The 12,607-nt window shown below is 40.8% G+C and overlaps 1 protein-coding gene across 3 annotated transcripts in view; it reads left to right on the plus strand.

Moving 5' to 3' along the window:
- Nucleotides 1–9,749, plus strand: part of cpne5b (copine Vb) — a 204,357-nt gene extending 194,608 nt beyond the window's left edge. For 2 of the 3 annotated variants that reach the window (XM_079597705.1, XM_079597706.1), the window contains exons 20-21: nt 3,673–3,746; nt 6,777–9,747. In XM_079597705.1, coding sequence (XP_079453831.1) covers nt 3,673–3,746; nt 6,777–6,965 — 263 coding nt within the window. In that variant the 3' untranslated portion in view covers nt 6,966–9,747. Of the gene's footprint in view, nt 1–3,672; nt 3,747–6,776 lie in introns of all 3 variants that reach the window. The other variant, XM_079597707.1, reaches the window with a different exon arrangement.
- The last annotated feature ends 2,858 nt before the right edge of the window (nt 9,750–12,607 follow it).

Here is a 12,607-nt window from a genome sequence, read left to right on the forward strand (position 1 = left end):
GGGGAGGGGTGGAGGATCAGGGGGAGGGGTGGGGGCCGGCAGGGCGAGCAGCTCGGGCGGGGCCGGCAGGGCGAGCAGCTCGGGCGGGGCCGGCAGGGCGAGCAGCTCGGGCGGGGCCGGCAGGGCGAGCAGCTCGGGCGGGGCCGGCAGGGCGAGCAGCTCGGGCGGGGCCGGCAGGGCGAGCAGCTCGGGCGGGGCCGGCAGGGCGAGCAGCTCGGGCGGGGCCGGCAGGGCGAGCAGCTCGGGCGGGGCCGGCAGGGCGAGCAGCTCGGGCGGGGCCGGCAGGGCGAGCAGCTCGGGCGGGGCCGGCAGGGCGAGCAGCTCGGGCGGGGCCGGCAGGGCGAGCAGCTCGGGCGGGGCCGGCAGGGCGAGCAGCTCGGGCGGGGCCGGCAGGGCGAGCAGCTCGGACGGGGCCGGCAGAGCAGGATGCCTGGACCGCGCGTCAGGGATGGCAGTCACCTCCGGGATGGTCTCTGAGTTAGGAGCCACCGGACAAGTCGTTGAGGAGACCTTTCTCCTCCTCCTCCGTCTCCGGACCCCCGGACTAGGGACCACCGGAACTGGGACCACCGGACTCGGAACCACCGGAACTGGGATCACCGGACTCGGGACCACCGGAACTGGGACCACCGGACTCGGGACCACCGGAACTGGGACCACCGGACTCGGGACCACCGGAACTGGGACCACCGGACTCGGGACCACCGGAACTGGGGTTGAGGAGACCTTTCTCCCCCTCCTCCGTCTCCGGACCACCGGACTTGGGACCACCGGAACTGGGACCACCGGACTCGGGACCACTGGAACAGGGACCACCGGGCTCGGGGTGGCGTCGGCATGGCGAGGCTCTGGTACATCCCACTGGCTCCGATGTACAAGGTAACTGGTAAAACCCCAAAAATCCAGGATCTCCAGCCCTTCCATCTCCCATCGAGGCAAAGGATCATCCAGGCAGATGTTAAAAATATCCTTGAGGGTAGCCTCATTATAACCCATGCCTCTTGAGAGCGTCCAAAATGCCTGAGACAGGCAACCCACCGTCCGGCCCTGCTGACGTAGGGCTGTTATATTACTGAATCTTCCCCTCCTCTCCTTCTCAGTGGTTGGGGGACGGATACGAAAACCCATACTGCTGGATCTATCCATGTTTCTGGAATCCTTCTGTCACGGCACGCACACAAAAGGTGATAGTCCAAGTGCAGCTTTATTGGGTAGTCCGTAATCATAAATCCAGGAACAGGCAAAAGGTCAAGGTCCATGAAAGCAGTCCAAAACTAGAAATAAACAATAAAACAAACCAAGACAGACTCTGGGAAGCGGGTGACAACATACAAGGATTCCAGAACAAGTGATTAAACAGACAGGGTATAAATAGACAGACACTAATAGGGTGAGTGAGAACAGCTGAGAGTGATAATGAATAACGAGTCCGACAAGGGTGATGGGAATTGTAGTCCAATAGTGACTGACACCTGTGGGGAAAAGGACCTCTAGTGGCTACCCAGGAGACATCACCCAGACATTGTGACATAGAGTCACTCGGTTTTTTATACTCTCTATTTCAGAGTACTTGCATTTTAATTATGTATTGGTATATAAAGACAGTTTAAACAAATTTGAATAAAAGTTTTTTTTAGACAATTCTGACCTACCCTACCTTTAATTAATCACCTTGTCATGTAATTTATTTAATTATTTTTCAATCATTGGAGAGCTCTAGTTTCATTTACTTTCATCAACATTCCTAGGTAATTATTTTTTCCCCCCATGCATTATAAAATAAAACAAAAAGCTTAATCAAAGCCAATAACTCAAATCTTTAATTTTACTTAAACCCAGCTGATAGCAATTACCACGGTTGTTTTTCTCGTTCAGAGCTGTGTGCGCAGTACATGTAATCAGGAGATCGCTTAAACAGGGCTGGTGTGGGCTAATCACAGAGTCATTATCAGATATATTGCATGGGAAATAAGCACATACTATCATGTCAGGGGCATGTAATGATCCGTTGGACGACTTGGGAAGTCGAGAGAGACTTTAATCAATATTGAAATGGAGCTTCCTCCGAGAATAACCACATCCTGTAGCTCACGCGCTCAAGAGGGTGAAGACGAGCTCCCATCGGATGAGGTGAGCAGGTCATGTGGAGAGATCTGTTGTTTGCAGTGTTGTATAAAGTACTAGAAAGCAATACTTGAGTAAAAGTACAAGTATGGTACTAGAAAAAGACTTTGGTAGAAGTAAAAGTTACCTTTTAGAATATTACTTAAGTAAAAGTCTTAAAGTATCTGATTTATACTGTACTTAAGTATGAAAAGTAATTTTCTGATATTTAATGTACTTAAGTATTTTAAGTAAAAGTAAAAAGTTTTTTTTATTTTTTTAAGCAAGCGGTTAACTTTGATTGTGAACTTTATTGTGGATTTCTTATACTAGGCATACTATTAACTGGTACAACCTGCTGTTGTTTGTGTTTTGTAGCCTGTAGCCTACTGTACTTGTGTTATCGTTTATCTCGCACTGCATGTAGGCCTACTTTCAGTTAGCTGCTCTACTAAGAAAAAATCAGTCTGCAATAGTGCACTGTTCTGTACAGCCTTATAATTCATTGTATTTTTCAAAAATATAATTTTATATTCAGTGCAATAGCCGTACACAGGGTTTTATAAATACAGAGGTCCCAAAAGTGATCTTGCTAGGGCGTTCGGGGGCATATTATTTTTCCACTGTCATTGGCAAAAAACATATGTATATCTGTGTTAAATAGGAATCCATTGTAATAAAGTTATTCTCATTCTGGGCACAGTATGCAAAAGGCTATTGCTCTACCTGCTCTCCTTTCTCATCTCCATCTCTCGTTCTTCTTCCCTCAGTCTCTTTATCTTTACCTGTAAATCTCCCCTTACCGAAGATGAGCTTTGCAAACTGATTATTTATGTCGGTCGTTTAAAACTTCTATCGTAAATCAGCGGTTTAGTTTAGCCACTTGCATCTTATCTCGTGAAGCGTCGCGTTGGGATTCGCGCGCGGCCGCGGCTCGCGCTTCCATGGCAACAAACAAGCTTGACGCTGAAATAGAGCGTGCGTCATGCAATCTAGGAGCAGTGATTCGCCAAACCTCAAACCCACATTTCTTCTGATTTTATTTTGTAGTAACGAGTAACGAAGATGCTTAGTGGAAATGTAGCGGAGTAAAAGTATACATTTTATCTAGGAAATGTAGTGAAGTAAAAGTAAAAGTTGACATAAATTTAAATAGCGAAGTAAAGTACAGATACGTGAAATTTCTACTTAAGTACAGTAACGAAGTATTTGTACTCCGTTACATTACAACACTGGTTGTTTGAGGAGTCCGTAATGGAAATCTCTCTGTCCATTCTAGACCAATTACATTCAGCTGGTGTCAAAGCAGTTCGAGATGATGAAGGAAATGATGACCGTAGTAGTTTTGAGACTCCTGAAATGACCTTTACAACTGAATTCATCACTATGCACACAATAACAGGAATATTTCACCCAAAAATGAGGATTTTGTCATTATTTATTTACACACTTTTGTGTCATTCCAAAACCATTACCTTTTTCCTCATGAAAATAAAGTGTAACATTGAATCCTTCAATGCATCAACGCAAGTCCAATGATTGACTTAAACTTCCTGTCTTTTCCCACAGCGATGGTTGAGTTGGATGGTGATGACATCAGGATCTCCTCAAGAGGGAAATTAGCAGAGCGAGACATTGTTCAGGTGACACCAGTAGCAGTCTACTTTTTTAAGCTTGTTTGAACTGCAAGCGTGTTATGTTAACTCTTGGGTTTTTAATAGCTGTGACCTGTCGCCCTTTGTCTCTTTCTTTCAGCAATCAAATCCATTAAGCATGAGAATTTTAATTACTAATTCAGTCACTGTGGAGTCGAGCCCTCGTGTAACCGCTCCACACCATAACCCACATTATTATAAAGCAATTCATTATGCAGGTCCCCTGTGAATGCAACCTGTCATTAGTAGTAATACAAATATCTCTGGCTACTGAGTCACAGACAGCTAGAAAAGTGAAGAGAATTCACTCTAGTGGAGCTCTTTCATTTGTTTAATGCAGGACGAAAGGATACCAGAGAAGAGATAATGTGATGTGATGATGGATGGATGGATGGATGGATGGATGGATGGATGGATGGATTGGATTGGATTGGATTTGATAGATGGATGGATGGATGAATTGGATGGATGGATTGGATTGGATTTGATGGATGGATGAATGGATTGGGTTTGATGGGTGGATTGGATTGGATTGGATTGGATTGGATTTGATAGATGGATGGATGGATGAATTGGATGGATGGATTGGATTGGATTTGATGGATGGATGGATGGATTGGGTTTGATGGGTGGATTGGATTGGGTTTGATGGGTGGATTGGATTGGATTGGATTGGATTGGATTGGATGGGTGGATTGGATTGGATTGGATTGGATTGGATTGGATTTGATGGATGGATGGATGGATGGATGGATTGAATTTGATGGGTGGATGGATTTGATTGGATGGATGGATTGGATTTGATGGGTGGATGAATTGGATTTGATGGATGGATTGGATTGGATTTGATGGGTGGATCGATGGATGGATTGGATTGGATTGGATTTGATTTGATTTGATTTGATTGGATTTGATGGATGGATTGGATGGATTGGATTTGATTTGATGGGTGGGTGGATTGGATGGGTGGATTGGATTTGATGGATGGGTGGATTGGATTGGATGGGTCGGTGGATTGGATTGGATTTGATGGGTGGATTGGATTGGATTTGATGGATGGATTGGATTGGATTGGATGGGTGGGTGCATGGGTGGATTGGATTGGATTTGATGGATGGATGGATGGATGGATGGATGGATTGGATTGGATTTGATGGATGGATTGGATTGGATTTGATGGGTGGATGGATGGATGGATTTGATAGATGGATGGATGGATGGATGGAGGGATTGGATGGATGGATGGATGGGTGGATGGATGGAATGATGGATGGATGGATGGATGGATTGGAGTGGGTGGATGGATGGATTGGATTTGATAGATGAATGGATGGATGGATGGATGGATTGGATTTGATGGATGGATGGATGGATGGGATTGGATGGATGGATGGATGGAGGGAGGGATTAGATGGGTGGATGGATGGATGGATTGGTTTGGATTTGGGTGGATGAATGGATGGATGACGGTTGGATGGGGAAGGATTTTTCTGATGGATGGATGAATAAATCAAGGATAGATGTTGAATCTTGGAAGGAAGTATTACACATTGATGAATGAATGAATGGGGGATGGTTGGTTTGAAGATGAAAAAGGCATCTATCTGTCATCCATCCAATCCACCCACCCATCCAATCCATTCATAGATGGATGAATAAATGGAGTGATGGATGATGGGCAACAATGGAGGGATGGATGAATAACTGTGGAATGGATGGTGGATGGAAGTATTAGTGTAGTGCGTCAGCAAAATTCCAAGTGAACCGTAAAATGACTAAATTATTTAAATTAATTTATTAATAAATTATTTATTTATTTGTAGAATTCATATTAATATTTAAAAATAATCTCACTTAATTAAATTGCTAAAAGCATACAAATAAGAAGTAAATTTAAATCATATACTACTAGCCAAACGTTTGGAATAATAAAAATATTTAAAAAAATAAGTCTCTCTTTTTTTTATCAAAAATACCGTAAAAACAGTAATATTGCGAAATATTATTACAGTGTAAAAAAACTGTTTTCTAATTAAATATATTTTAAAATGTTTTTTTTTTTCTGTGATCAAAGCTGAATTTTCAGCATCATTACTCCAGTCTTCAGTGTCACATGATCCTTCAGAAATCATTCTAATATGCTGATTTGCTGCTCAGTTATTGTCCGTTATTATTGGTGTTTCTTATTATTATCAAAGCGGTTTTTGCTGCTTAATATTTTTGTGGAAACTGTGATAACTTTTTTGTTTTCAGGATTCTTTGATGAATAGAAAGCTCAAAATATCATGGAGAAAGTTCATATATATTTTCCCAAACTCTTTTACAATTTCTGTACTAACAATCTTAAAGGAACACAGCGACTTTATCTTATTCCCCGTATCCCCCAGAGTTAGATAAGTCCATACATACCCTTCTCATCTCCGTGCGTGCCGTAACTCTGTCTGACGCACCCACCGCTAGCCTAGCTTAGCACAAAGACTGGAGGTAAACGGCTCCAGCTAGCATACTGCTCCCAATAAGTGACAAAATAACACCAACATTTTCCTATTTACATGTGTTGATTTGTATAGTCACAGCGTGTACAAATAACAAGGTCACATGAGTCATCTTCTAACCATATACATACTGGGAACTATATTCTCAGAAGGCGAAGCACTGCTACTTCTGCGGAGTGATTTGCTCACTTATTGGGAGTAGTATGCTAGCTGGAGCCGTTTACCTCCAGTCTTTGTGCTAAGCTAGGCTAGCGGTGGGTGCGTCAGACAGAGTTACGGCACGCACAGAGATGAGAAGGGTATGTATGGACTTATCTAACTCTGGGGGACACGGGGAATAAGCTGAAGTCACAAAAAGTCGGCGTGTTCCTTTAAATATATCGACACTGCCAGTTTCTGTTAATAACAAGCAGTATTGTGAGGAGCTTTGAGTATATGTGGAGCCTTCGAGTCTTCGAGTTTAAGAAGCGCTGTGTTAGTGAATGGATGTATAAATGTTCACATTGCTTCCCGTCCCTCACAGTTTGTGCCGTTCCGGGATTACATGGACCGGACGGGAAACCACGTGTTGAGTATGGCACGACTGGCCAAAGACGTCCTGGCCGAGATTCCCGACCAGTTCATTTCTTACATGAAGAGCCGGGGAATCAAACCCAATCCAGCGCCGCCACCATACACACCGCCGGGACACACACACCACACACAGATCTGAGCTCCTGAACCGGAGCTTTAGGGTTTCGCTCCCAGAACTCTCAGAGACACTCCGAGGTACAGTGGCGTTTCTGTTCGTGCCATTTCAATTTTCTGCCCGTTTTTTTCTGGGAAGGACAGTGTGACCCAAGGGCAGCTTTTTTTTGTTTGTTTTGTTTAAAAATATCTATATCTTGGCCTGTGACTGTTTCTTATTTTGTGGATCAGTTGACAAGAGGATGAAGAGCCAGAGGAGGAGGAGGAGGAGGGTGATGTTTGTGGTTTCAACTTGTGCCTGTGTGTGACCGTCTCAGTGTCCCAGGACAGGTGTGCCCTATTCTGACATTGGACCGTTCTCCACATCGGTATACTAGAGTGTGTGCGTGACGTTTTTAGATTCGTACCACTTTCATTTCGTATCAGGTCAGGCCTGTCGGTTTGGGGTTATTATGTTAAACATCGCTTGTGGAAAAATGTTATTTGCTTCTTTGTCAGTATCCATTATATGGTTTAGGAAAAGTATCATTTTGGGATGAGAGATGTACTAGTTGCAACACAGGCTCTTTGGGAAAACGTGCCTCTCGCTGCATTTTAGCAAAACTCAACAAGAAAAAAACGGACCGATACATAGAAATCACTGCAGTTTCCAGCTGAAATGAACACTAGAGGCAGTAAAACCCGACAACTTTTACTGCTTTTCACAGAAAATGATGATTACAGGGGCAGATTATCGATTAACTCTTTCCCTGCCATTGACAGAATGTTCCGGTTTCCGTGTTTTCACTGTTATACGCTAGGGGGCGCTACTACATCTTCTGAAAGAGTGCAGAATCTCCTGATCAAAACACGTGCAAAGAAAATGCAGAAACATGCGATATCATGTGTAATCATATATGTAAAATAACACGATCATCAACATTTAACAGCATATAAATCAAAACAATGAATGAAATGTCGACCCAGGAAGGGCTAATGACTGAAGCTTTTGATGGACTCGATCTACTTCTGTGTTTTGATCATCGTTCTGAATCCGATCTGGATGTAGTCTTTGACAAAAACGCAATTTAGTTTTTTATGAAACTAACCCACATTCATGTGTTGATAAAAAAAGAATGCATGAAGCTAGAATAGGGATGCACGATATATCGGCCACCATACCGGTATCGGGCGAAATATGTTATTTTTTAATGTTAATGTTATCGGCCCGATAAGAAAATTGGGTGATATATATTAAAGTCGATAAATAATGGATTATTTCCTTCAGCTGAGACACTTTAGATGTGCACTGTTCGACGTGATGGTTATGAATTGATTGAAATGTGATTGCTTCACATATTTTTTTGGTTTGTTTAAAAACAGAGGCTCCGTTCTTTCTTTTGATATATTGCACGTTCAGATATTCATACAAGAGATATTCTGAGGGCCATGACATTTTTGTGAAAATGGTCAAAAAACGCTGGTGGTGGCTGACTTTTTTTTTTTAACTGGCGGGGAAAGAGTTAATAAAGGCTTATTTTTGCTCGGCTCCTTGCAGAATATTATGTTATGACCACGAAACATTTTAACGTTTGCATCACATTTGTCAGCTCACCTGGTGCAGTGTTGCTCGTGTACGAGTCCTGTGAAACACGAGTCACGATAAAACAGCTCAAAATTCAAGCAGTTAAAATAACATTTGCTTCAGTAAATCCGTTTTTTAGCTCACATTTGCTTTTGTTAACACTATCGGGTATGTTTAGTGGAAGTGGTAATGTTATTTTAACTCGATAGAGAATTCATCTTCTAGCGCCACACACCGAACATTACAACAATAAAACATTGCCAGATTCACGTTCATCTTTCAGAGAAAACTGAACACACTTTTAGCGCCACTCTCACCTTGAAAGTCTGACAAGATGTGCAGGACGCAATATCGGTTTTCAGAAATGTCACCACTGGCACGTTTTTCCAATGAGCCTCGACTTTTTTCCCACAATTCCACACAGAACACCTGTCAAAAGTCAATATAGGAGCATAACCTGCATCAGTAAGTTATGCTGCACTTCTCTCACTAATGCCGTTGTGCTGGACCCTATACGTGCGGCTCAGCGACACGCGTCCTCTCTCGGCAGAAATGAGCTCAGAATGGTGTCACACACTCAACCGGAGTTCATTCACCAACTCAATTTTGTCAAGAGGCTTTTAATCAAATAAGAGTGCCTGATGTATCTGTGCTCCGCCAGCACAGGCTGAGTGGAGGAGCATTACAGGCCGTCTGGATATAATAACCATGAGCATTATAGATGTATTCCTGCCAACCATAGAGCCTCAAAACATCACTGCCCTTTTTCATCCCCCATCCCTCATCAATGCATTTCATTCTGTCTGTATGTGTGTTTATCCACCTCGGTTTAAAACGCATAATAATGTTCTTATTTTAGTTGTTTCAGTTTTCTTCAGTTAAATTGGTTTGTATTTATTGCACACTATATTTTAATTCTACATTTTCACGGTTTAATCACCATTTTTTCGGTTTGAATAAATTATCTGATTTTTACACACCGTATACCACCTTAATAAATATTATTAATATTTTTCATAATTTGATTCTATTTTTGTGTTTATCCACCTCATTTTAAAATTCATGATTTTTTTTTTTTCAGTTGATTTTCCTCAGTTGAATTGGTTTGTATTTATTGCACACTATATTATTGCTTTTTTTATTCTACATTTTCACGATTTTAGTACCATTTTTTCAGATTGAATAAATAATCAGATTTTTACACACCATACACCACGTTAATAAACGTCAAAGTCCTGTTTCATCATTCATCGTGTCTATTTGTGTTTTCCACCTCATTTTAAGTGTCAAAATAATGTTTTTTGTATTATTTCAGATTGAAATCACTTGATTTTCTTCAGTTGAATCGATTTGTATTTATTGCACACTATATTCTGGCTTTGTTTAATTCTACATTTTCACGGTTTAAGTAAATTATTCCTTTTTTTCAGTTTGAATAAATGATGAGACTTTTAAACCCCATATATACCACATTAATAAATATCCTGCTCTCAAGATAATCATTGGAAATATTGTTACTTTAACAGAAAGCTGCTAAACGTTTATCCCAAAGGATTCCATGGAAAAGCCAGTAAGAAACCAGTTAAACTATGCATATCATTTAATGATAGACCTTCATTACACAGGAATCAATCCGGTATGAGGAACATTTTCTAAACCGAGCGTTTTAGGATATTTCAATATTTTCAACACTCACACTTTGTACATAATTACAAAAACTATTTCACACTTAGTCTAACTGCCTCCTTTTGGCTTGGGGAATGGCAAACATTACAAGCAGAAGCGTCCATGTTTACACCGCTGCAGTTTCTCCATAGCGGGATCATAGATCATCTTGGGAGCCATTGATGTTTCTCTAAACCAAGCGCCGGAATTGTCCTCGTCCATTTCAATGCCTTCAAATTAATGACCTTTTTCAGTAGCAATCCCACTATTCAAACTGTTCATCAGTTCTTTGTCATTTTACATCAGTGACATCAATTCCTTTTTACTGGCAGGGACGCCATTGTGCTTGTAATATCTGATAAAAGGCTTGGATCTACTGAATTAGCACAGAGGAGATTTGCGCTGTGTTCATCTAGAAATCACACAAAGGAGGTTTGAGCTTTTTGCATATCCCACAGTCAGAGGTCTGACAGCGACGTGAGCCTCATCAAACAACTCATGTATATTGAGGACCGCATTCAGTTCGGTATTTCAGATTTCATTTACACTAGGCCACATAAATGTTCCTTCACAAAACACATATCAATTCGTTATATTATTCATGCGTTATATGCAAATTCCACTGCATTAATGTGTCTCAAACGAAGTCGAGAACAGGAGGGGTGACATTTGCTTGAACATTGGTGTGCAAAACACAACAGCTTTGTATCAGCATTAAATTTGCAAAGCTCCCAAACCTCTGGATGCCACTGAAATGCTGACCGTTTGCACTGAAATGCTAAACGACACAAGGTCCTGAGGCACGAACTTCACAAAAACACGGATAAAATATATCCATCTAACCAGCGCATGCTTACATTGATAAAAACAATTCATAATTTACAAAGCAGCGCTTTTTAAACCATTTTCAAATGCAAGAATACATTCAACACGTGGTGAATGGGAATGAGTGAATTGGGAATTGAGAGTATAAGGTATGATGTTTAGTTTTTCTGCATGGACCTACAAAAGTTTACAGTTAACTAGTTTTCATGGTCAGTTATCATTCTCTGAAACATCAAGGGAGCATTTTACTGCAAAGTCATGGGCCTGCTTTAAATGATCTCTTGGTTTTCCTTTCTTGAAGTGATATAAGGAAATCGATTTCTTTTTGTTCATGCCTGGAATGTACGATAAGCCATTAAATACAGTCCTCGGCAAATAAAATGACCAGCGTCCATGAGGATTGCATCACTTCAAAAGACAGCGCGCGAATGTAGGATATTACAGGAAGCGCGTGACGCACAGAGGTCGCGAGGCTTTCTCATTGTCTGTCAGTTTGACATTTAAAATTCCACCATAATTGTATTATTACCCGTCATTTTAATTTTCAGACTTTTAATAGCTTTTGTTTTCGTTCACATTTTCATTTTCAAACATGAATTTACAGGACGAGCATACAGCTTTTATTTAAGAAATCAGATTAACAGAGACTGTCACTTTTCACTAGGGCTGTGAAACGATGAATCGCATCCAAAATAAGAGTTTGTGTTTACATAATATATGTGTGTGTACTGTGTATAATTATTTTGTATATATAAATACACACATGCATGTATATATTTCAGAACAAATTGTTATTTATATATAACATATTTCTATTTATATATAATATTAATTATATAAAAATATATATGCTGTATATAAATGCAAATATTTCTGAAATATATGCATGCATGTGTGTGTATTTATCTATACAAAATAATTATACACAGTACACACACATATATTATGTAAACACAAACTTTTATTTTGGATGCGATTCATCGTTTCACAGCCCTACTTTTCACACACTTTTCCACACAACGCAGTTTTTAGTGCAGTGACAACCAGCGGAGGACACTAAAACATGAACTTTTGTCAACGCAATATATTACAACAACAAAATCAGATTATAATAGCCTATAGGTATGAGCAAAATGTAAAAAAGAAAAAAGTGATTTAAACTCAATGCCTGAACTCTTCCTCCTGGTGCGCATCGACTTAAAGGGATAGTTCACACAAAAAAATTAATTATTTCCATCATTTACTCACCCTCATGTTGCTCCAAACCTGTTTGAGTTTCTTTCTTCTGTTGAACACAAAAGAAGATGTTTGGAAGAATGTTGGTAATCAAACAGTTGATGACAATGAATTTTTATTTTATTTTATAGGGACAATGCTCATTGATCAACAGACAAGTTACTTGCCAGAGTTAGCTACAAGTGCTAGTTTCCATCTGTTGTCCCTAGCCAGGTCTTAACAGGCACCCTAAAATACAAAAGTCAATAAAAATACACTATAAATTTAATAAATACAGTAACAATGTAATAAATACAGCATCCATTTTAAAACAATATGAGCATACCCTCAAACAGACAATATATTGCTCACCTCACCTATAACCTCAACTTAATCAC

Source organism: Phoxinus phoxinus, assembly GCF_949152265.1.
Source record: "Phoxinus phoxinus genome assembly, chromosome: 22".
Taxonomy (NCBI): Eukaryota; Metazoa; Chordata; class Actinopteri; order Cypriniformes; family Leuciscidae; genus Phoxinus; species Phoxinus phoxinus.